Source organism: Prinia subflava, chromosome 17 (genome assembly GCF_021018805.1).
Source record: "Prinia subflava isolate CZ2003 ecotype Zambia chromosome 17, Cam_Psub_1.2, whole genome shotgun sequence".
NCBI classification, from domain to species: domain Eukaryota; kingdom Metazoa; phylum Chordata; class Aves; order Passeriformes; family Cisticolidae; genus Prinia; species Prinia subflava.
This window is the reverse complement of record NC_086263.1, coordinates 2,016,390-2,039,092: the sequence shown is the minus strand read 5'-3', so window position 1 is coordinate 2,039,092 and position 22,703 is coordinate 2,016,390. Positions and strand designations below refer to the sequence as shown.

Sequence of the window (22,703 nt, the reverse complement as noted above, 5' to 3'; positions counted from 1 at the left end):
AGCAGTCATTAGGAGCTGACAGGCAGCAGATCTGCTTCAATGCTCTGTACCATGCACCATTATTTAAGAACATTTCCTATGAAGAGACAATTCATTTGAGCTTCGAACTGCTGTGCAAGTTTGTAAATTAGATTTTTACCCTTAGCTTGATAACTCTAAAATTATTATTTTAAATATTTACAGCCAGTTGCTCCATTATCTACCTGCTCTGGAGATTTGTGTTCTGCCTTCTGATTCTTATGCAAGAAATGATACATTTGAATATGTTTTTAAACCTAAGGGGAAAAAAATCACACACCTTGCTGCTTTTTCTGACATCTGCAATAAGAACTGGAAAGGAGACAAATTTGCTTTTTCTGGGGTTAATTCCTGGGCCCCTACTATGCTGGAGAAAGGTTTGCCAGGGTCATAGGGAAGAGTTATTGTAGGAAATAAGGGAAGGCAGGGTTCAAATCCTGGCAGAAAATTAAAGGTGGCAAATCAAATGCCTGGACCTTACAGCATTGTACAAAATCTGTATTTAATGCAGAAGGAAAGAATGTAAAAAAGAAGTCCCCAGATTTCCATTTTGTGATCCCCTTCAAACACATCCCTTTCCTCAGGCCCCTGCTCCTGTCCTGTACTTAATCCCCCAGCCTTGCTTGTGGTAATGAACAAGAGGGACTTGAAATGCTGGCTTAGAGTCACAGTTTGAGCTGAAAAGATCTTAAAGACCACCAAGTTCCAACCCCTGCCACGGGCAGGGACACTTCCAGTGCATCACCTGCTCTGTAATAACTTTTTACAGCAAACATGAGGCAACCAAATTCTCTTTCTTTAACAGACTGCCTTGAATAACTTCAGGTTTGCTATTGGGTAAAAGTGTGCAGGTGCTGCTAGCATTTCTCCCCCGGGGCAGGTAACCTGGTAGTTCCCAGCACAGGTAACCGGGTGATTGATTCCCAGCACAGGTAACCGGGTGATTGATTCCCAGCACAGGTAACCAGGTGATTGATCCCCAGCTCAGGTAACCAGGTAGTTCCTCTGTCTCTGATAGATCTGAAAAGAGCCTTTGAGTGGAGTGAATGACTCTGGGGTGGGTTGTTCCATGTTTTACTCACAAATGTGTTTGTTTCCACAGAAAAGCTGCCTTCCTCCTACACCTCAGAGCCTGGCAAGGTGCCCCCAGTGCTGGCATTAGGTGTGAGAGGGCCCAAAGCCCACAGCATCCTGCAGGACATCACCCGAGGCTCTCCCAGGGCCCGGAGCCAAGGGGAGCCTGTCGTGTCCCTGCCCCAGCCCAGCCAGGTGCACAGGGAGCTGTGCCTCTGGTTTGGAGGGAGAGCTGCTGGAATCCTGCCCCCACCTTCCAGGTGATGGCCCCGGATGGTTTGGAGCTTTTGCTGCAGAGGCAGTGAGCCCTGCAGGAAGGCAGAGGTCTCAGAGATCTCTGTGTCAGCCTTCCAAAGGTCCTGCAGGAGTGCAGGGGAAGCAATCCCTCCACTGTTGTATTCCCAAGCCAGTTATGCAGTCTGCAGTTTGCCTTCCCTCTTCTGCAGCAGATCATAGACTCATGGAATATCCTGAGTGGGATGGGACCCACAGGAATCATCCAGTCCCACCTGTGGCCCTGCACAGACCCCCCAACAACCCCACCCTGGGCATCCCTGGCAGTGCTGACCAAACACTCCTGGAGCTCTGGCAGCCTCGGGGCTGTGCCCATTCCCCGGGGAGCTTGGGCAGTGCCAGCACCCTCTGGGGAAAGAACCTTTTCCTGATCTCCAGCCTAAACCTCCCCTGGCACAGCTCCAGCTCCTGTTCTCTCAGTTCCAAATGTGTCAGGTGTGGCACAGTTGCAGTTGCTTCCCATTCCCTGGTCCCTGGTATCCAGGCCTGTAATTCGTCCTCTTGCTGCAAGATTTGGAAACCTGGTGCTGAAGAAGAGCTGCAAGGCTGTGCCAGTGACTGACGCTCTCCTAGGAAACCTCTGCCTTATCCCTATACATCAACTGATAAAGGGATTCAGTAGGAAAAGGTTCTTTGGAGGATGAGGAGAGATGTGTGTGAAAATGAAGGGTGGCTTATAAACCTTTAACTGCCTGAGAAACTCTGCTGCAGAAGGCTCAGACCTGCAGGTTCTAGAGGGGTTTTTAGGGATCCTGCCTGATCCTGGGGGCAGAGTGGCACAGTCAGAGGCAGCAGGCTGGAGGTGAGATCCTCTGCCCTGCTGTCAGTGCTTTCTGTGAGTGGCAAAGCTCAGCCATGTGGAGTTAACCTGTGGATTGCTGTGGAGGATTATGTGTCAGAGTTCAGCCACAACCAGTGGCTCTCATCGTTTTCATGTTTAAGATGTGAAAAAAATCAATTTGGCCAAGTTTCATTCTCTTTATTTGCTTATTGTCCTCAGGGATGCCTTTTTCCTATTACAAAAATGATGAATTCTGCTCCTCTGGTGTAACTCAGTCCAGAGCGGTGCTACATCCTAAATAATGCACTTTTCTTTCACCTAATGCTGGTAATTTGGTCTGTTGGGAGACAGGAATACAAACTGCAGCTCAGATTGCCCTTTTCAGATTAGACTTGCAAATGCTGTGGGCTCCTGGGAGTGAGCAAGCAGGATGTGTTCCAGGCAGCTCCGTGGTGGTGGCAAGGCATGAGGCAGGTTTGCCTGAGCAGCCTGAGCTCACAGGCCCAGCCAAAACTGTTCCCAGACAGTCCCTGGCTTTCAACCACCCCTTCTGTTCACCCTGCCCTGATTGGGTCCTTTTGGATGTGCAGGAATGTTGTGGAAGTTTCACTGGCAAGAACATCCCTGCCAGACTGGCTTGTGCTTGTTGCCTAACACGAACCCTTCAAACTGGCTAAACTCAGCCTAAAGAACCCGAAGTGAATAGCAACTAGGATGTGTCTGTGGGTGGGGAAAGCGCTGCTAGTGCAGCCTGACATATTTCTTGATTCCCAGATTTCTTTGCCAAGCTGGCTATTTTGCATTAGTTACTTTTAATTGAACACAGAGAGCCTCAGGGGGAGTAATATGAAAAGATGTTCTGTCAGAGAGACCTTGATGCAGCTCATGTCATGGACAAGGGATTGAAATGGCTTTTCCAGTAAAGCAGTTTTACCTGAGAAGCTTCTGTGGCCTTGGATTTGTCACAGAAAGTAGGTTTGAGTTAGAACCTTTTAAAATTTTTCATTTAATATTTATCATTTTTCTGCAGCTCTCAGAGTCCTTCACCAGCTGGGGCAGGACCAGATGAAGAAAAAGTTGACCTTCAGGGCTTGATGGTGCCTCGACCTCCAGCCTTGCTTGTCTCAACTACCAAAGGTCAGTGTTAGGAAATGAAATTTGAGGGTTTATGGCTCTCCTTCACTGACAGCATCACTTTACTCCAGCCCACCTAAGGCAATTCTGCCTCTCTGGATTGCTCAGGGCTGTGACCTGGCCAGTTCTGGAGCCAAGAATTAATTTCTAGTGGGACACTGTTGCCTGAAATGAAACAGCAGAGAAGTGGCAACACCTCATCCTCCTCATGGGAGCAGCTGCTGGAGTCCTGGGGGCTGCTTAGATGTCACTGAAGGGGAAAAAAGAAACAAAAAACCACTTCACATGAAATCTCTGCACTGAGGGGCCTGTTCATCAAAGAAGCAGTCACATGAAGACCTAACAGAGTCCTTAATCTGCTTGTTTATTGATCAGAGATCACCTGCCTCTCCTGCTGAAGACTGGATATTATAATCAGGGAAATTAAATGGTTAAGACTTTGTTTAGGACAGGACTGACCACACAGTCAGAAAGGAGAGCATTTTATGGGACTAATATTGAGTTATCACCTGGTTCCACTCACATCCCCATTTTCCCTCTGTAGGAGCAGTGTTCAGCACCTGAATTTGCACCTAAGCAGCAGCAAACTGTGTCCAAGGGACACCTGCCAAGGCCCTGCCTGCCTGAAAGGTGTTGGGGTCCTCCTGTAAATGCCAAAATCCCCTGGAGTGGGCCTGGCACAGCACATCTGGGGTGCAGGGGGTTGGACAATGCTCCTGGAGCTCCTGGCTGGTTTCTCCTGCCCTGGCTGAAGGTGGTTTCACAGGAATGAAGCCTGAGGGGAGCAGAAGTTCAGCAGCTGTCAGGGAGGAGATGGCAGAAGGGAGGCAGGATTGGAGTGACAGAGAAAGAAGGCATGGGGAATTGCATTGCCAAAGCAAAGAATCCATGAGAAAAGGGTGAAAGCATAAGGCAAAAAGATGAAAAAGGAGTGGAAGGGGAGGGAAATAGAGAAGGGAGAAAGGGAAAAAACAATTTGGAGACAGTTTTTAATCTTTTGGCTCATGTTAACTCAGGTAGTTTGGCAGCAAGCCCTTGGCTCTGTTATTTGGGATTGGGATTGATGGCAGCTGGTGGCTACTGATGGAATGAGTCACATTTGCTGCCTCCCCTTCCTTTTATGGCCGTTAATGATTCACATTTGCTGTGGGCTGCTGAGTTCCACCACACCACGTTCCATCTGCACTGAGCCTCAGAAGTCACTGTCAAGCTTTGCTCCTCAGATAACTTTGCTTTGGCAAGAGGAGCTGAAACTCTGCTCTGGGAGCAGACACCCTTGGTGTTTTCAGGAAAAGAAACACTCAGTGACTCCTTCCCTTTGGTCTCCAGCAGCTCCTCTTGGAGACAGGAATATTTACCCATGCAGAGCAGAGGTACTGCAGCTGGGTAGACCTGCCCCTTCCAAATTTTTTTTTGCCCAATCCAAGTTTTAGTGACCCAAGCAGATATTCTTGTCAATTTGGAATATGTGTGTGCAAAAAATGTCTTTTAAAGTGTTATCAACTGGAGAGGAGCCAAAATCTTCCCACCAACAATCTTAGATTTTGATAGTTCCCATATCATGAATATGGCTAAAAGCCAGTGTTAAAGCCATAAAGCCAAATAGATTTTAGGTTAAGAACCACCCTGCCTGTCCCATCCTTAGTGATAAATACAAGGTTTGCCTTGTTTTGGTGCTGTTGCTTTGAACTACCAGGCTGAGCCTTGGCAGGGCAGATATCCATATCACAAAGTCTAGAATAAAAAGAAATATTCACTGTCCTACCCTCAGAATCAATTGGGACACAAGGAAAAATCCTCCAATCTCATTAAATCAGTTGGTTAAAGCTATGAGAAATTACTGAGGCAGTGAAAAGGAAAACCCATGTAGAAGTGGTACTGAGGATTTGTCTTCAGAGCTCACTCTTGGCAGCTTATGGAGCTCTGAATATACATTGTGAGAGATAAAAAAGCTGTGTTAGAACTGAGAAAGTGTAATAATGGAGGTCATGGTAAAAACAGAGAGCTCAGCCAGATCAGAGGCTTCAGGGAAAAGTCTTGAGCTTGTCTCACAGTGCTTGAGATGTGGGGGCTGCTCAAGAGGCCTTGGAGGCTCTTTCTCCTGAGCTTGCTCAAGATTGGCAGTGAGCCTGGGATTCAACTTTGAAAACAAAAGTCTAAAAACCCAAGGTTCTAACCCAAGGTAAATTCCAGTTGTGTCTACAATCTTATGTCCTGGGATGAGGGATTCAAGGAGAGCTCGAGCAGCCAGACCTGCTGGAAGAGGATCAGGTGGCAGCACAGGGCAGGCTGGTACCATTACCATGATGTGCAAGGAACCTGTGAGGCCTCAGGGGGTACCAAACCAAAGGAGACCTCACAGGTGGTCCAGAGCTTCAGGAGCCATAGTACAGGTCTGGGATGAGGGTTAAAGGCAGGAACAAAGGAGGGACAACAGGAAGCAAGAAGGGAGTGCTGAGCAGGACTGCTGAGACCACCAGTGACAGCAGAGAGGAATGGCCAGAGCTGCTTCATGCTCTTTGGAGTGGACAGATTGATCAAGAACAAGTTCTTGTTGCCCTGTTTGGTCACTCAGAGCGTGGCAGTCCTGCCCTGAGTGCTGCACAGGGACAGCTTCCAGAGCCCGGCCAGCACCGACACACTGTGTGTGAGCAGCTCCCACACCTGGGGAGACACACTGGCTCATCTCATGTGATGATTCATAAAGATATTACTGATGATGCCATAAGCTTTCGCACTCTGGGCTGGCCTTGGATTGCAGTCCTGATGAGCTGGATGCAGGGAATAAACCATAAAACACAGGGTCACTGCTTGGGATGCAGCTGTTTGCTTCAAGGTGGAGGCAGCTGCTGTGAGAGCTGCCTTGTGTTGATACCACAGCTTCTGTGACAATAATATGCTGTTTTTCTCACCCTTTCTTTGATCTAGGGGACATCATTCTGCTGGTGTCACCTGTGGTACCTCCACGTGCCTATGGGGCTGTGCTTTCGACCTGTGCCCGCCGGGGCTTTGTGCTGCAAGGACTGCGGCAGCTGCAGCTCTCAGCACAGCAGGGCTCTGTGCTGGGCATGACAGCAGGGCAGGTACTGTGCCCTTTGTGCCCTGGGGTACCCCTTGCTCTGCAGCTAATCGTGCCAGCACTCCTCCCGTGAGTGCCCGAGAACACCCATTCTCTCCTTCCAGCTCTCTGTGTTCTGTGAGTGGTGCTCTGGCTGCTTTCAGTGCTGGCTTTGTCTCTAGTAGGAAAGTCCCACAAAGCCTTGGCCTCTCATGGAGAACAGGAGTGTAAATTCATCATCCTGCTCCTACTAAAAGAAATGTGATTTTTGCCACTGATGTCAGAATAACAAGAGCTGGCAGTAGCCCCATGAACCAAAATACTGATCTGCAAAGGTGGTTCAGTACAACAATCTTCACTAACAGACTGAAATTTGGTGATGTACTTCACAGCCCCTCTGGGCCCTTCAGCATGAAGTCCCCCACTTCAGTGCATTCCAGATGGGTTTCAAAAAGAGCTTTCAAAAATGATTTTTTTCCTTTGAAGCTCTGCCTAACACGGTGAAAGGTTTGAGGTAAAGTGCACTTGGCATTTTGACAAGTCAGCCTAAGGAAACAGCAATAATCACAAATGCAAGGTTGCAGTCAAACTTAACATATGCAAGAAGTCCAGCACTTCTTACATTATAAATCCCACAGGAATCATATGACACCTTCTCTCACAAAGGAATGGACCCCACACTTCAAATCATCATGCTGAGGGTTCTTTGCTATGTAATCAGGAAATGCATAATTTTGCAAATCAAACTCTATAAATCCCCTCCTTTCTGCTTGTTCTTTGATCAAGCCTAAGGAATAACAATGTCCCTGCCCATAATATTTTGTAGAATGAATATAACCTATTCATGGAATACTACAGCCCAAATAGCCAGATATTTGGAGCATGCTGCTCAGTGACCATTAAGGAGTTAACAGCAGCAACCATTGCTCCAATGTGCTGTTTGGAGCTAAAATTTCTGCAAATCATCCCTTCATTTGTGACTCCAGATAATCTTTGAGTGACTTAGGATGGTACTCCCAATCAGCTGAGTTACAACTGCTGTGGTTTTAGCCCAGCCCAGCTGCAGGGCAGAATGATTTTGTGTTAAGCCTCTTCCTTGAGTTCAGATTAAGTTTCTCTGTCTCACGAAAAGATGACGCAGAACATGCAGATACTGGAGTTCCTGTGGCTCAGTGGTGAGCTGTATCTTGTTATGCCATTGTGATTTATCTATTTGCTTGAGCCCTATAGTAATTACATCCAGATTTAGCATTCTAATCTGCCCCTCATTATTTCAGATCGCTGTCTTTTGCCCTGGCAAGGGCTCCAGCTCAGCTGCTGGTGCTGCAGAAGCCCCTGCTGGAGGCCGCAGGCACTGCCTGGTGCTGCTGCTGAGGAAGGAGAACGCCAGACATCACATCCCTGCCCTGCTGACAGGTATTGCTTGCCCTGCCTGGGAGGGAGGGTTGCACTTCAGTGTGTGTGAGCTCCACATTAGCAGTCCAACCACAGCTGTACAGTGCAGGGAATATTTATTGGGAGTATCAAGGGCTGCTCATGTTGCTGTAGGAATCTCCAGACCAATGTGTGAATCAGTCACTACTACACATCCAACAGAATGCCTGACCTTTACCAGTTGTTTGATCTTTAGCTCTGGAGTCCTCTTGAACTTGGAATCACCAAGTAGTTCCTCGTGGAAGGGGCCTCAGAAGGTCTCTCATCCAACACTCTGCTCAGCAGAGCATCAGCAATGAATTCCCTCAGGATGCTCAGGGCTTTTTTTCTGTCAGGTCTTGAAAATCTGCAAGGACAGAGATTCTCCTGCCTCCCTGGGCCTTTGTTCCATCATTATGGGAAATATTTTTCCTTTATGTGAAGTTGTAACCTTCTGTTTGGATTTGTGAGCCTTGTCCCTGGACTCTTCAAAGCTGGCCCTGACTTTGGCATCTCACACCCAGCCCATGGAGGTGTTGCTGGGGCTGTCCTGCTCAGGGCCAGAAGCTGGATTTCAAGGATCCTTGTGGGTCCCTCCCAGCTCAGGACTTGCTGGGATTTTATGGCCTCAATCACCTCCTCTCAGAAACTCTTTTTGCCCAGAGAGGTAGGGTAGCCAAAATACAGCTGTGCCACTGAGCCTGAGGGCAGCATCTGATTCCACCAACCTCAGCTTCGAGTCCTCCATCCTTGTGACTTCCAAGCACCCCACAGGTAACTCATTTTGTACACAGGGGCTGCCAAAACCCAGCCAAGCTGCTGTCCTAAATCTTCCTACTTGAGTTTCTGTTTTCTTCACAATCAGTTGACATCGACCTCAAGCAGGGAAGATCAGAGGCGACAGCAGTGGTCAGGAGGGAACAGAACTCCTGCCCTGCTTGGCTCCTCCCAAGAAGGGGTCACTGTGGGTGACCCCTCATTAACACCATCCCACACAGCCCATGATGGAGACATTCATCCACAGCCCAGTGGCTTCCTTTATTTTATCCACAATAGGAAAGAACATTTAGAGGTTGGGGGGAACAATGACAATTCAAATAGTCCTGGGCTTTTTCTCCTGAGACTATCACAGAATGTTCTGAAAACATGTGCAGACACAGAGGATTAATCACGGCACAGTAATTACAGCCCCATGTCACCTGCTGCCTCTGCACCCAGGGAAAGTTGCTCATTAAAAAGTGCAGTTTCTGCTGCTTCCCTGAGTGCCACAGATGATGCTTTTTATTCATGTTTTGCATGGGGAAATTTCCACTAGAAATATATAGATGGGGCTGGAACAAAGGGCTGTCTGGAAAGATAAATTATTTCCCCTCATGCTAGAGAACTCAGGGTTTTTTCCCTTTGTTTGTGACAGATTTTGAAAATGCCTCTTTCCATGTGTTCTGTGCTATTTTCATCAGTTCTGTACTGCAGAAAGACACCTCAGTCCATATTCCAGAGCCCTGGAGAGGGAAGCTGATGTTCTCTCCACACAAGCTTTGGTTTGGCCTCTGGGAAGTGCAGGATGGCACTAGGATTGGAGTAGGGTAAATACCTCACTAAGAAGTTTGCATTTGTAATCAATATGAAAAGCAGCTGCAGCTTCAAGGTGTGAACGCTGTTCAATTTTCAAAGCAAGTTCAAATTCGACAATTACTCCTGAAACAGAGCAGATAAATAGATGGGTGAGGATCTCTGTCCTGAGGTTCAAACACCATATATTTTTGTCCAAGCTTTATTTTCTGCCATGCCCTGAGTTTGAATCTATAACAGGCAATACTGCTGGGACAGTGATGGCCCATTTTTGGTGCCTCACGGCTTCTGAATTTTGAGAAGCAGGTGATTGTCAGTGGTACATTTGATATCCAAGCTTTGCCATCAGCCTCTAGCACCAATAATCCATTTCCCATGCTCCACTACATCGAATTTTTGACAGGCTTGTTCGGTAGGAAGCAATCAAATGTGTACAAAGTAATTTAAAAAATAACAAGCCTTTAAAACTGTGGCCTGAAACATTATTACAGAAGGCTGAACTAATTGTTGTGGAAATGTACTGTATGCAACACCTTAATGCACTGCCTGTGCACAGCCCAGCTCTTTGGAGGGAGAATGGGAGCCGAGAGATTGTGGCTTTAAGCACTTAGTGTCCGTAAAAGTGCTGTGGAATGAGATATTTTCCAGGCTGGAAATCACGGGAGCAGAACATGATGTCTCTGTTCAGGTCTGTCACCCCAGCAATACCTCCCTGCCCACGAGGGCCCTGTGGGATGCAGGACTTTGGCCTCATGCCTGGAAGTGTGAGACGCCTTGAGGGCCTCCATGTGAGCACTGGGCGCAGATTTGGGACTCTTCCTACTGGACACCACCTTATTGAAGATATTTATTCTAATTCAGGAGCTCTCTGGCAGCATCTGTGCACTTGTTCCAGTTTCAGTTCCCAGCAGGAGATAGAAGGGGATAGAAACAATTGGGGGCTTGTTGCTGTGATCTTGAGAGACAAGACACACTCTTGTTCATGTAGCAAAAAAGGATCTCTGTGCATTTACACGTTTTATTTATGTAGAGTTTTACAAACATGTTGTGCCTACTTTTAATTGGTGAGTAACAAGCTCTTACCTGTAAGGATTGGTGAGTTCACAAGAGGTGTTTACATGCTGGCAAGCATCTGGTTTCAGCTATTGTTTGCATTTTTTCTCTTTGATGGTTTGGAACAGTTTACACAGGTACAAGTTAACTGTCCCAGTCTTAGCACTTCTCTCATGAGAACAGGCTCTTGTCCACCAGTACAGGATTCCATTTTCAGGACAGATTCTCACCAGTACAGTTCAATCAAGTCAGAATTCAGTCTGTGAGGCTTTTACAGACCTGCTGTTTAGCCACCGCAGGTGCTGCTGAAAAAGCCAGAGGAAGCTGAGGCCAGCCTCAGTTTTCAAAAGCTCCTTGCCCCATTTTAAGTGGTCCATGTGATTTTGGGCAGAGTAATGGCTCTGTTGCATTTGGTGTCTCAGGTAAGCTCAGTCTGTAAGGGAGCTGTGCCCAGTGACTCAGACATTTGACAGCAGAGTGTTTTGATGTCAGGCCGAGCAGAGCTGTGCATTGCTCACCTTTGCTGCTGTTCTGAGCACAGGGCTGATGGAGGAGCTGGCAGAGCCGGGCCGTGGCAGCGGGCGCAGCGTCCCCCCTGCAGCTGCCGGAGCGGAGCCGTCCCTGTGCTTCCACGGGGCTCCCTACGCCGAGGCCGCGCTGCACAGCCTGGGTACGTCAGCACTGGGAGCTGCCCTGGCCTGGCCTTCACAGGGTCACACACCCAGGGAGTGCTTTGGGTTGGGAGGGACCTCGGAGCTCATCTCATCCACCCCTGCCACTGGCAGGGACACCTGCTGCTATCCCAGGCTGCTCCACACCCCATCCAGCCTGGCCTTGGGCACTGCCAGGGATGGAGCAGCCACATTAACAAGGGATTTTCTGAATAAAACGTTAGGAATATGTTTTTTGTCTGTAGTATCTCACTGACTGTTCTGCTGCCAGTCAATCACAGTAACTCTCGTGGAAGAATCAATGGAAATCAAAATTAAAATAGCTTTTTAAAGTAAATTAAAAGATACATGCACAAAGAAATCATTGAAATGTGACATGGTAACATCCATATAAGCCTTAATTAAGATAATTAAAAGAGTAATAGCCAATCAATACATATTTATTGCCATAGTTTCAAGAGAAGTCAAAATATTAAAATGAGATAAATTAGTGGTTGTGTGTAAAACTGGAATGTGCTGAAGAGATAAATGCTGGCAGCTATAGTTCTGCAGGTACAGAAAAGGCACTTTCCAATTCCATTTTACTCAGATGTTCTAAATTTCAGTTTGTACAGTTGTATTCACTTTGGTAACTTGTTCATTCAAAGCTGAGAGACTGATAGGATTTCAAACAGCAAGGAAATGGGTTTTCTGTTCTTAATCTATGACTCACATGGGTGAGTCTTAAACCTCTTAGTTCTGTACACTTGGAGTAAAAAAAATCCAATGTTTATTTTACTAACTACAGATTGGGGGAGTTTATGTGTTCAGCAAGTTAATTTAGTTTAATTTATTTTAATTGTTTGAAAATTTGAATGCTGGGACTTTGAGTTAAAATATATTGCTCTCCAAAACCAAACTGACACTAAATCCTAAGGAAAAAATAAAATTAAATGCATGTCATTCACCATTCTCTAGCATTATGAAATAGTATGATGTTGGAATAAGTAAGTAAATAAATGTTTATTGATACAATTGTTTAAATAATCATGTAGTGAATCAGTGTAGAACAAGCAGGGATTCTCCAGGCTGTGCTGTTCCCAACAGGACTGTGCATATAAGCAGTCCCCAAATTAGCTCCCAATTGTGTGCCCTGCCATGTCCTAGAAAGCAAAATGAGGTATTGATTTAATGTGAAGTCAGTCATTAGTTATCAACCCAAAACCGGTGCCTTAAATCATTTTGGTACAGATCTATCAGCTCTGCCTAATGGTGTGAATAAGGATATCAAAATTACAAGGGATTGTATTTGCTTTACACAGCAAAATGTAATTCCAGGGAAGGACTGGGACTAATTAGAGGGGGTTTGCTGTGTTAATATTCCTCATCAGGAGGCTTTTCCTGAGCTGCAGTGTGAGGAGACAGTGAAATGCTGATTGGGATTTATGTAATTCCTTCACAGCAAAGAGATTGAGATGTTTTCACGGGGTAACAGTTTTGTTTTGATGCTCTCCCCGGGCAGGAGGAAACCTCAGCGCAGTGCCAGAGCCCCAGCACATCCCTCTGGATTTTCTGTGGCACCGAGCTTACGCTGCCGAGCCCGGGATGCTGCAGGTGGTGATGCTGACAGTGGTGGGGATGCAGGCTCTGAGCAGTGCTGGAGAGCTCCTCCAGCAGATCCTGCCCGGCCCCGGGGATCAGAGTGCAGGTGATCCCGGTTCTGCGGTGGGAAAGTTTATCCTGGGTAGCTCTTTCTAGAACAGCAGGAACATCATGGAAAATGGGGTGAAGGGGCCTCAGGAAGAACGGGTTTCTTTGTTACCCCCCCTAAAGAGCTGAAGAATTTCTCTTGGTTTGTTGTGAGCAATCACAAACAGCTCAGGTGGGCATAATTTGCTTCAGAGAGCAGCGAGTTCTGAGTAGTGCTTGGGCTTGCTGAGCTTTTATGTAACACAAAGCATTGTGTCCCTGCCTGAGCACGGGGAGGCAAGGCTGGGCTGGAACTGGGACAGGAATTTGGGAGTCTCAGGCTGTGTTTGTCCAGTGACAGCCTCGGTGAACAGAACCAAGGCTCTTCACACCCCACACTGCGGTTCCCCGCGGGAGGAGAGCGGTGCCTCCCCACGCTGGGTGCTCACATATGCGTGAAAAGGGCTGCCAAGGACACGGAGCTGATGTAATTTCATGTGCAGGTTGCACTGAAGTGTGATAACACAGGAGGTGGAGGCACAAAGGGAACAAGTCTGCCCATCTTACACTGCTGTATGCAGCTCTCCCAAAACTATGTTGAAATACTACTTGAAATCCTATGGAGTTCTGTATCCGAGATCTGAGCCAAGAGAAACTTCCAGCACTCACGGACTGAGCCCTAAATACCTTCCTACATAGTCAGGAGGCAACTTCACAAACCAAACAACACTGAAAGTACTTTAGAGATAAGTCAGCATTCTGCTGCAGTTTGTTACTATGATGAACATCGCTTGAAGTGTTATGAGAGGCGCTAAAGGATCCATAATTATGGATTATGCTGTGCCAAGCCACATTGTTATCAGTGTACTCTCAGTGATTCCCTTTCAACTCTCCTCCATTAGCTGTGCTCTCTAATCAGATCATGGCACTTGCTCCCTGTGGCTCCCTGTTGATTTCCCAGATAGCCCTTTTTTTGTTCATCACTGTAATGGCATTTCTTAGAATCTGCATCTTGTGGGTTTTCCCAGTATTTCCCTATATTTTCACTACAGTCCATTCTGGATGAAACAGAAGCCAAAACAGTATTGGAATGATAATAAATCCTCCTTTTAACCCCTCCGAGGGTCTAAGCTAGCTCAGGCCTTCTCAGGCTCTGGAGGAATATATCATAGACAGGAAAAAGGACCCAAAAGAGGCTCTAACCCTTAGCTGCAGTAAGAAGTTTATTCCAGGTGGTCTCCAGAGGGAAAGAGGGGGTGCACAGAGGAACAGGGTCTTTTCTCAGGTCTTGTCGGGGGGGACAGTTTGGGACACAGCCAATGGGGTCAAAAAGGGAGGGAAGGGTCAAACTACATGGTACAAGCTCTAGGCATCCCTGAGGGGGGAGAAACCATTCCCACAGGGGAATGTAACATTGGAACTTGTGCAGGGAAAAAAAATCAATGTGAAATAAAATGTTTGTACCCAAAAGAAAGCACAACTTCTACAAAACACAAGCTGCTGTCTGGTGCTAAAAACATTTTTCTTGACTTGCAGCAGAGCCTGATTCAGGATTTGAGCTCCTAGGCCTGAAGTGGCTGCCCCATCTCAGCCGGTGCCAGGCCAGGGAAATAACCCCTTTTGAGGCTGGAGACACTCACTGGCAGAGCAGCCTGCACACGCTGATGTCCAGCCCTGTCCTGGTGTGCGCGCTCCGTGGCATCGACGCCTTCCGAGCCCTGGGAGCTGCCCTGAAGGGATGGGCACAGGGCAGGGACAGGCTGGGCACGGGGGACAGCCTCCCACAGGCACTCATGGCCTTGACCCCAGAGGTGACCTTCAGACAAGCCATGCTCTTCTTCACAGAGGCAGATTTGGTAACTGGTAAGGCACATTTTTACTGCTTGTGTCATCCTCAGCTCTAGGGTGTGTGGGAATGGATTGGACTTGGACACAGGAATCCACTGCTGGGGGTTTTCTCAGCCACAGGAAAACATAATAATGTGGGGGTAAATTCTGTGCTTGGCTGAATTAAGATGAGGCAATGAAACCAGCAGGAGCCAGCTGAGGTCATCTGCAAGGTGGCCTATTTAATTAATGTGGCTGTGCCTGGCCTGGTGCCCTTTCTGATGATCTTGAGGTACTCCATAAGTACTAATTAGATATCAGAACAATTGGCAGGATCAGTAAATAATACCATGCATTTTAAACCCTCTCTATAAGAGAAACTGAAGAACAGAGCCCAAGAGTTCTCCCACCTAAATGTGGGCCCCTAATTGTGGTGCCAGACTTTCAGTTTGCTGCCTCAGCCTTGCCCTGTGCTCAGGGAGATGAAGGTATGACCAATCTGTAAGAGCCAAAGAAAACAGATTTCTTGAGAATTTCTTTTTATCCTGGAGGAGAATGAAGAGAGGAATGGAGACCTTTGCTGTCAAAAGCTTCTCAGAGTTCAGTGATGTGTGCCAGCATCGATCTTTCAGCACAGTAAATTTGATAGTTTCCTCCTGTAGCAGGAAATGTATAGCCATGCCTCTTAAAACTAAATCACTGTGCAGACTGTGGGGTTATTGATAGTGGATGGTTTAGAGCAGCAGACTACAAGCTCCCACTGTTCTCTTTTAATGTGAAATATTCAGAGAAGAACTGGGGCTGCCTGACTCGTGACACCCAGACAGAAGCAGTCCTGAACCCTGACAGTTTCTGGCAGGGAGCTGGAACAAGATGGTCCCTTCCAACCCAAGCCATTGTGGGATTTTATGATTACTCAGAAGCAGAGAGAAATCAAAGATTGTGGTAACACCATGTATCAGCTGAGGGGGAGTGATGCAGTCCCATAAGTGCATTCGTGCTTTGAATTTGCAGCACTTCCTTTATCTTTCCTTGGGGAAGAAAAGTCCTTTGTCATCAACACAAACTTAGACACTTGTGTCAAACCCACTGTGCCTGTGTAGTGTGCAGTAACAAATTGGCTTTGCTGAATACCAGGAAGAGAGATTTGTTTGGGAAAAGATCCTGAGCTCAGGCTCACAGCAAGTTTGATTTGTCAGTGAACTATGGGGGTGTTCTCTGTGAGAGTGGTGAGCAGGAAGAGGAGCCTTCAGAAGAGAAGGCATCAGACATCCCAGAGTGGTGTCTAAAACTGTGAAGAGTTCATGCACTACAGCCCTTTATTAAAGTTATCTTGAGATGGGAAGGCAGGATAAGAGGAAAGCAGAGCTGTGAGCTCAGTTTCTTGAGGGAGGTTGCAATGGCAGTGCCAGCCTTTTGCACCAAAGCCACTGTGAGGAGCAAAGGAGCATAACTGAGGCACAACCTCAGCATCCTGCACTATCTCTTTTATAAGGTAATTCCATTCTTTCCTTGAGTTTTTATTGTTGTGGGAGAAATGGAGAGGCCTCTGTGCTCAAGAACAGCTCCTCAATATTTTCTAGCAGGCCAGACATCTGCCCTGCTAAATAAAATTACCTTTGTCACTCTCCAGCCCCAGACAGTGAAGGTTTCCCATCTGTGAATCCATTAAAAATACCTGTCCTTCCTTTTCCTGATGCAGAACACCACCCTGCTGTGAAATACCTGCCACCACCCGGCAGGAGCTCCTGGACTGAAGGGAAGACCACAGGTGAGCACCAGTTGCCTCCTTAAAAAAACCCAAGTTATTTTAGACTCTTAAATAGATTGAAGAAAACTGTATCCTCAGTCAGAGCCATTGCAATGGGATTAGGAAATCTTTGGTTAGACATCCTAATCCCAGGCAAGTGGGAAGGAAAGGCCAGCTGTGTCCAGCCAGTGCTGGGGGAAGGTGCCAGTGTTGTCACATCATTTCTTCTCCACAGTCCTGAGAAAGACCTGCTGACAGATGCTGTGGAAAGTCAGCTAGAAAAGTAATTAATGTCACCTCTTTAGTAGCCTTTTTCAGGTGTAGATCCCAGAAATGATGATTTCCATGATGTTTTAGAGAGGGAAATCAGAGCAGAAGGTGCATTTCCTGTGTCTCAGAAGGGATGTCTCTGTCATTTACACCCCGGTGCTGCCCAGGTCACCACGGGATTCACAGATCCTCAAAGTCCTTTCAGATAACCCCAGCACTAAGGAAAAAAGCTGCTGCTGGGAGGATGAGCTAAGACGTTATGAGACAAGGCAAGGACCTTAGGGCTGGTTCCACCTGCTGTTTGTGCTCTTAATATTGCAACAAACATGTGGAAAGAGAAAGAGGGCTCAGAAAAAAACCACTTTGGCTAAGTACCCTCCAGTTACATAACCCTGGAAAACAGAGAGACATGGATTTTGGACAGCAATAAATACACCAAAAAAAAAGTAATTCTGTTTTGACAAACAGATTTTTGTTTTTTCTTCTCTACCTTGCACATCACAGTGGCTAAACTTGCCAGTCACTGGAAAAGGAAGTCTTTTATCAATCTGCTGCAGGATTCCCCTCACTGTGCCCTAGATCTGGATAACTTCTCAATTCTCATGTGCCTGAAGTGCCTTAATTTTCCTCATCTCCAGGTCACTGCAGGTTTTACATTAGACTGAAGGGAACATTTTTCTATTGGCTTTCATCCTAAGTTCTGATTCCCCAGACTCCTTTCATCCTGCTCTGCTCTCCTCAAGAACCACTGGAGCAAGCCACTCCTGGATGCTTGGGGAATGCCAGGGAGGTTTTATCAGCAGCACTCAGGATCCACAGCACTTCTTTGTTTCTGGGAGAACATGAAACAAAACACCTGAGCTCTGGGAACACCAGAAACAGGGCAGCATCTGACTTGACTGTGGAATATTGGGAGCACAGATAGGTTTAAAACCACTGCTAACCACTCCCTGAAATCCCTGAAAAGGTAACCAACATGATTTAGGATTTGCAGTCCTGATCAGCCTGTGCTCCTGGGATTACCAGAGAAGGAGGAAGTGTGACCCCTCCCAGGGTGTCCCAGACATCTGAAATCAATCCATCCATCTCAATGTAACACCCTAAAAAATCAGTGTATCACTGTAATACTGGCTGCTTTATGTAGAGATAGCACAATTCTCAGATTGTCTCAGAACACACAAAACTCATTCAGATCTGCTTCTCTCCTTTAGTGGGTGAGAGCTGGAGGTGCCAAGCAGAATCCCTGTTTTCCTACCTGCAAGCAGGTGAGAGAAGAGCAAATGGGAAAATGTGGTTTGACAAGGACTTGGTGGAACTAAATCATGTGGATGTACCAGCCCAAAATAAGCAAAAGGATTATACCAACATTTTCCTGAGGCTGGAATCCAGGCAGTGATGCACTCTAAAGTCAGGAAACTTGGTATCTGCTTGTCTTGAGTTCCCACTTATTTGAAGTCACACCTATCTGAACTATTATCTATAAACAGCATATAAACTAAACTCTATTTTCAGAGTTAGGCTATGAAATCAAAACCTATGTAGTAATTTTCGGGGGAGGCAAAAACGAAAGGATTCTGAGGAATAGATCTAAAAATATTACAAAGTAGAGAAATGTAATAAAGACCAGGAAAGGCTCTTAGCAGCCAGAATTGGAAATCAGGCAGGTTTGAGCATTGCCAGACAGGTACCTCTGGTAATTCATGATCAGCAGAGATTGTTCCATTGGTAATTAGTGGTATTTTCTCTAATTCTTGCTACTTATAATCCCTGAGGAGAGAAAGCCAGCTCTGGGTGACAAGGTGTCTTTGACCAAACCAAGCAGGCAATCCTCCTGAAGGGTCTAAAGTCCCTAAGTATGCAGCAGGTAGTGACTCACACAGCAGAAGAACGAGAATATCTGCCCAAGCCCACAGCAGATGGTGAGGAAAACATCTGGAGGCCACTGAGTGCTTACATAACACACACGGGTGAGGCTGCTGAGGTGGAGCCCAGCAGCTTCCTGCACTTCCAGGCTGTTGCTATGGAACCTTTCTGTGCAGGAATGATGTGAGGAAAACAGCACATCTGTAACAGGAGGGCTCCCTGCAGCACAAGGGTTAAGCTTCCATATCAAGTGGGGAGGAAATAATCTTGGTTTGTATTTTTGATCCTGTGTTTCTGTGCCATGTCCTGCTTGTCACCTGGAAATAATGGCATTAAGTTCCAGGTTGATGCTTTGCTGCGTTGACATCTGTGTAATTAGTACTGGGGTGTACAGGAAACAGAAAATGACATTTTTTGTACCCAAACAGATCAGCTTGGATCAGTTTTAGCAGGCTGTGGGATTTTCCCCTGTGCTCTTGCTGATTGATGTGGTTCAGCACCAGCAGTTCCTGGGCCTCACAGACTGGTTCTGACACTGCACTTGCCAATAAATCTCCAAAAGATGTTATAAGGATAAAATATTAACTATCTCTTAGTAGCAAGTACTTTAGCAAGACTAAAAATTTGAAAATGCTGTCATTTAAAAATGGAATTTATGTATTTTCTGCCTTTAAATCCATTTTCATCAGACAGCAGAACTTTTTGGTCTGGTTTGTTTTCTGCTCCTCAGAGTGCTGCACCTTCCTGGCAGCTCTGCTGGTAGAGCTGTGGCAGAAAGTTTTTTCTGGAATGTCAATTTTGGTAAAGACAATTCAGTTAATTATTGGTTTATGACATTAATTGGGACCTGTCAGGGTTGTTAGTGCCTCTCTGAAACAGAGCTCTAAAATATACAGAACACCAGAGTAAGAAGGTAATAGCTGCTCAAGGATTACATCACACAATCACCACCATTCACATGAAAAATGTAAAAGGGAATATTTTATCTCTCTTAAAACATTAATCTCTAATATAAAGCTTTGAGTCGTATCTGACAGCTACCACAAAAGCTTTTTGGATCTAGAACAGATTTCCTTGATGGAGAGACCTCCAAGCTTAGACCATTTCAGACACATTTTTAATCTGAAGACCCGACAAAGCGAACCCAAATAAATAAATGATCCTCTGTGCCCAGGGTTTTATGGACTTGTTTTGTTGGTATTTCTGTGAGCTCCCTGCCAGGTCTCCGCTGCCCCCCGTGCCCAGGGCAGTGAACAAACCCCGCCGTGTTTCACCCAGCGCTCTGTTGCAGGGGCACAGGTTCTGTGCACCGTGCTGCTCATCAAACCCGGCCTCTGGAGCCGCAGCCTGCCCGGGATCCTCCGCAATCTGCACCTGCAAAAATTCTGCGTGGTGGGAATGAAGCACCTGGAGCTGGGAGCGGCCGCGGCCTCCGCGCTCCTGCCCCGCGAGGTGCAGCAGGTTGGTGAAGGGAGCTGCGGAGGAGAGAAGGGGCTGGGCTGGGGGAAATCCATTCCCGAAAATTCTACAATTCCCACCCGGGATTTGGGAGCTGTTGCTGGGAGCGAGCTGTAAGGAACGATCAGATCTGTACCTGATCAGCACAAAGCGAGCTGACGTGCGGAGGGCTGCTTTTATCGCAGCCGTACAGACAGCCCCGGTTCCTCCCAAACGAAACTGGGGGGGATGTGGGCAATACAGACCTCGCAGGAATCTGTGCAGCTCTGCCTCTCTCCCTGCCAGTGTCCTCTGCTCCTTCCCCCAGGTCACCCCAGGTAGGGCACATCCCGGGAGCCCGGTTTATTCCAGGAGGTGAAACTGGGAAAGCCTCCTGCCCTGCCAGGGAATGCTCATCTCTGGGCTGCTGCTGCCTGAGGTTACATTGCAGACACAGCTGAACCCTGGGAGCTGAACCCTGCAAGCAGAGGAAATTGTCCTTGCTCGTGTCTGATAGGCAATAGAGAGGGTTCTTAAATCTTAGGGCCTTGTGGGGTTGATTAGCTAAAAATAGATGTTTGTTTCTGCTCCTTCATGGCATTAGAAACCTTTTCTTTCCTCAAGCTGATGTACCCTGAGTGTAAGGATACTGTGAAAGCCAGGGAACTGAACTCTGGGCATTTGAGAGGAGTTGGATTATTATTTTTTTACTTCCCTTGGGGGAAAACAATCTGTGTGATTTGATTGCTTTCCTGAAGACATTTAACCACTTGACTTTATAAAAAACAAACGTTTTACTTGATACTGCACTTGGGTTAAGTTTGGAAATTTTATAACATTATCTCCTAGAAATTCTTGGTAGAAGCTTCCAGAAGAAAACAGGCACATGCCAAGGCAGAGCTCTGGAACAATTAATACCTTCTGCATGGTAGCAGTGAGCACAGGCATCTGAGATTTAAATATTTACACTGTCAGGAGAGATATAGTGGCCATTAGGGTTGATGGTGATATTCTTCCCAATGTTATTTAATCACAGAGCTAAATGCAAAATGCCTTTTTGATCATCTGAAACAGAAAACATCTTAAAAACCCCAAATATCCTCAGGAAGCAATGCAGATGCATGTGGGGTAAATGTGAGGAGAGGTTGTTTCCTGAAAATTTCCTTGGTTTTGGCATTCTCCAACACACCAGAGCAGCTGTTGAGCATTGATTCAGTTGCCTTGAAAAGCTGGTGACTAATGAGTATAAAAATTACAGACTGTTGGGGTTTTGTTCATGAGGGAAAAGCAGGGTTTGAAAGTGAGGAAGCAAAGAGAGCTGTCTGCCCTTGGTGAGGGGGAGCAGACAGTGGGAAATGCTTTCTGCTGTCCAGGGGCTCCTGCTCCTTTTCAGAACAGCAGGAATGGCTCTCACTGGGGAGGGCTGGCAAAGGCTGAGCTCCCAAGATAAGTCGGGAGATTTTGAAAAAGCCTCAGCAGGCTGCAGGGACTGGGTTATTTGGAAAATCCGGTGGGTAAGTGGCTCAATGGCAGCCCTGAGGGCAGGGCTGTTTTTCCCAGTTAAATTCCATGTACAGCTTTTGGATGGGAGGAATGTTCATGATGGATCTGCTCCTCAGCCTATGGCACAGTGGGATGCAATGCTGGGCTTCAAATGAGGCTCCTAATATGGGGGCAAATTGCTGATATTTAGCAGGTCACAGAATCCCAGCTGGGATATTCCCAGTTGGGTTTGGAAGTGACTGCTGGAGATCATCCAGTGCCACCCCCTGCCAGGGCAGGGTCACCTGGAGCAGGTGACACAGGGACATGTCCAGGGGGGTTTGGGATGTCTCCAGACAGGGAGACTCCAAGCCCTCCCTGGGCAGCTCTGCCAGCAGTTCCACAGCTCTGCCACCCTCCATGGAAGGAAGTTCTTCTTCAGGTGGAGGAAGTGGTTTTAGTTTCTGACCATTGCTGCTCGTCCTGTCACTGGGCACTGCTGGAAAGAGCCTGGCACTATCCCCTGACACCCCTGGAGATATTTCTATGGATTGATGAGATCCATGATGAAATGTCCTGTTGAGGAAGATGGACCCAGTGTGTCTGTCCCTTCTAGAAGTTCTGTCCAGGACTTTTTCTCACTTTACCCGAAGCATGCTCCAAAATCCATCTCCAGAGAACCCCCAAGCACTGGGACATGCTGGTTTGTTGTGTGTACACAGCACTTGAGAGCAAATCTGGGTTTATTCACTGCAAGTAAGACAACCTCACATCTCCTTTTCCTTTCTAATGTATTATTTACATGCACTTGATAAATATCCTTGGCAGCACGAGCTCAGCTCCGTGATTGCTTTTCCAACCAAAATAGTCCCCTCGAGCTCGGAGCGGCGCGTGGCCTTTGGAGCACGAGAGAAAACAACTGCTCTGCTCCTTGCCGAGGTTATCAAATCACAGGAGCCACAACAAGATATTTTATCTGCAGTTTAATAATGATTAGAGAAAATAAAGGTCATGTAAATAGAGCTGACGTTGTCTCCCCAGCTTTCAGCATGACCCAGTGGTGTTGAGCCAGCCAGGAGCGCCTGTTCCCAGGGGAGTCTGCCCAGGGAGCCTGCGCCTCCCTTCACTGCTTATCCAGCACATCCTGCCCTGTGCAGATCGCCAGTCTGCGCTTTATTTTTCCAGTGGGGCCTGTCTTGCTGTGGGGGATCACCTGATGTGGCTGCCTGCAGTAGCAGGTCACTGGGCTCAATAACTGCACGATTCCCTCCAGCCCCATCCTGTGATTCCGGCGGTGAAGGCAGCCGGATCATTCCGCTGCTCTTTAATCCCGTTATT

The 22,703-nt window shown here is 47.0% G+C and overlaps 1 protein-coding gene across 4 annotated transcripts in view; it reads left to right on the top strand.

The window, feature by feature from the left end:
* Positions 1-22,703, top strand: part of DNAAF8 (dynein axonemal assembly factor 8) — a 96,714-nt gene that overhangs the window by 46,631 nt on the left and 27,380 nt on the right. For 3 of the 4 annotated variants that reach the window (XM_063414794.1, XM_063414791.1, XM_063414792.1), the window contains 10 exons: positions 1,121-1,352; positions 3,198-3,304; positions 6,230-6,384; positions 7,637-7,775; positions 10,939-11,067; positions 12,570-12,755; positions 14,273-14,599; positions 16,266-16,334; positions 17,795-17,848; positions 19,738-19,907. In XM_063414794.1, coding sequence (XP_063270864.1) covers positions 1,121-1,352; positions 3,198-3,304; positions 6,230-6,384; positions 7,637-7,775; positions 10,939-11,067; positions 12,570-12,755; positions 14,273-14,599; positions 16,266-16,334; positions 17,795-17,848; positions 19,738-19,907 — 1,568 coding nt within the window. The remainder of the gene's footprint in view (positions 1-1,120; positions 1,353-3,197; positions 3,305-6,229; positions 6,385-7,636; positions 7,776-10,938; positions 11,068-12,569; positions 12,756-14,272; positions 14,600-16,265; positions 16,335-17,794; positions 17,849-19,737; positions 19,908-22,703) is intronic. The other variant, XM_063414793.1, reaches the window with a different exon arrangement.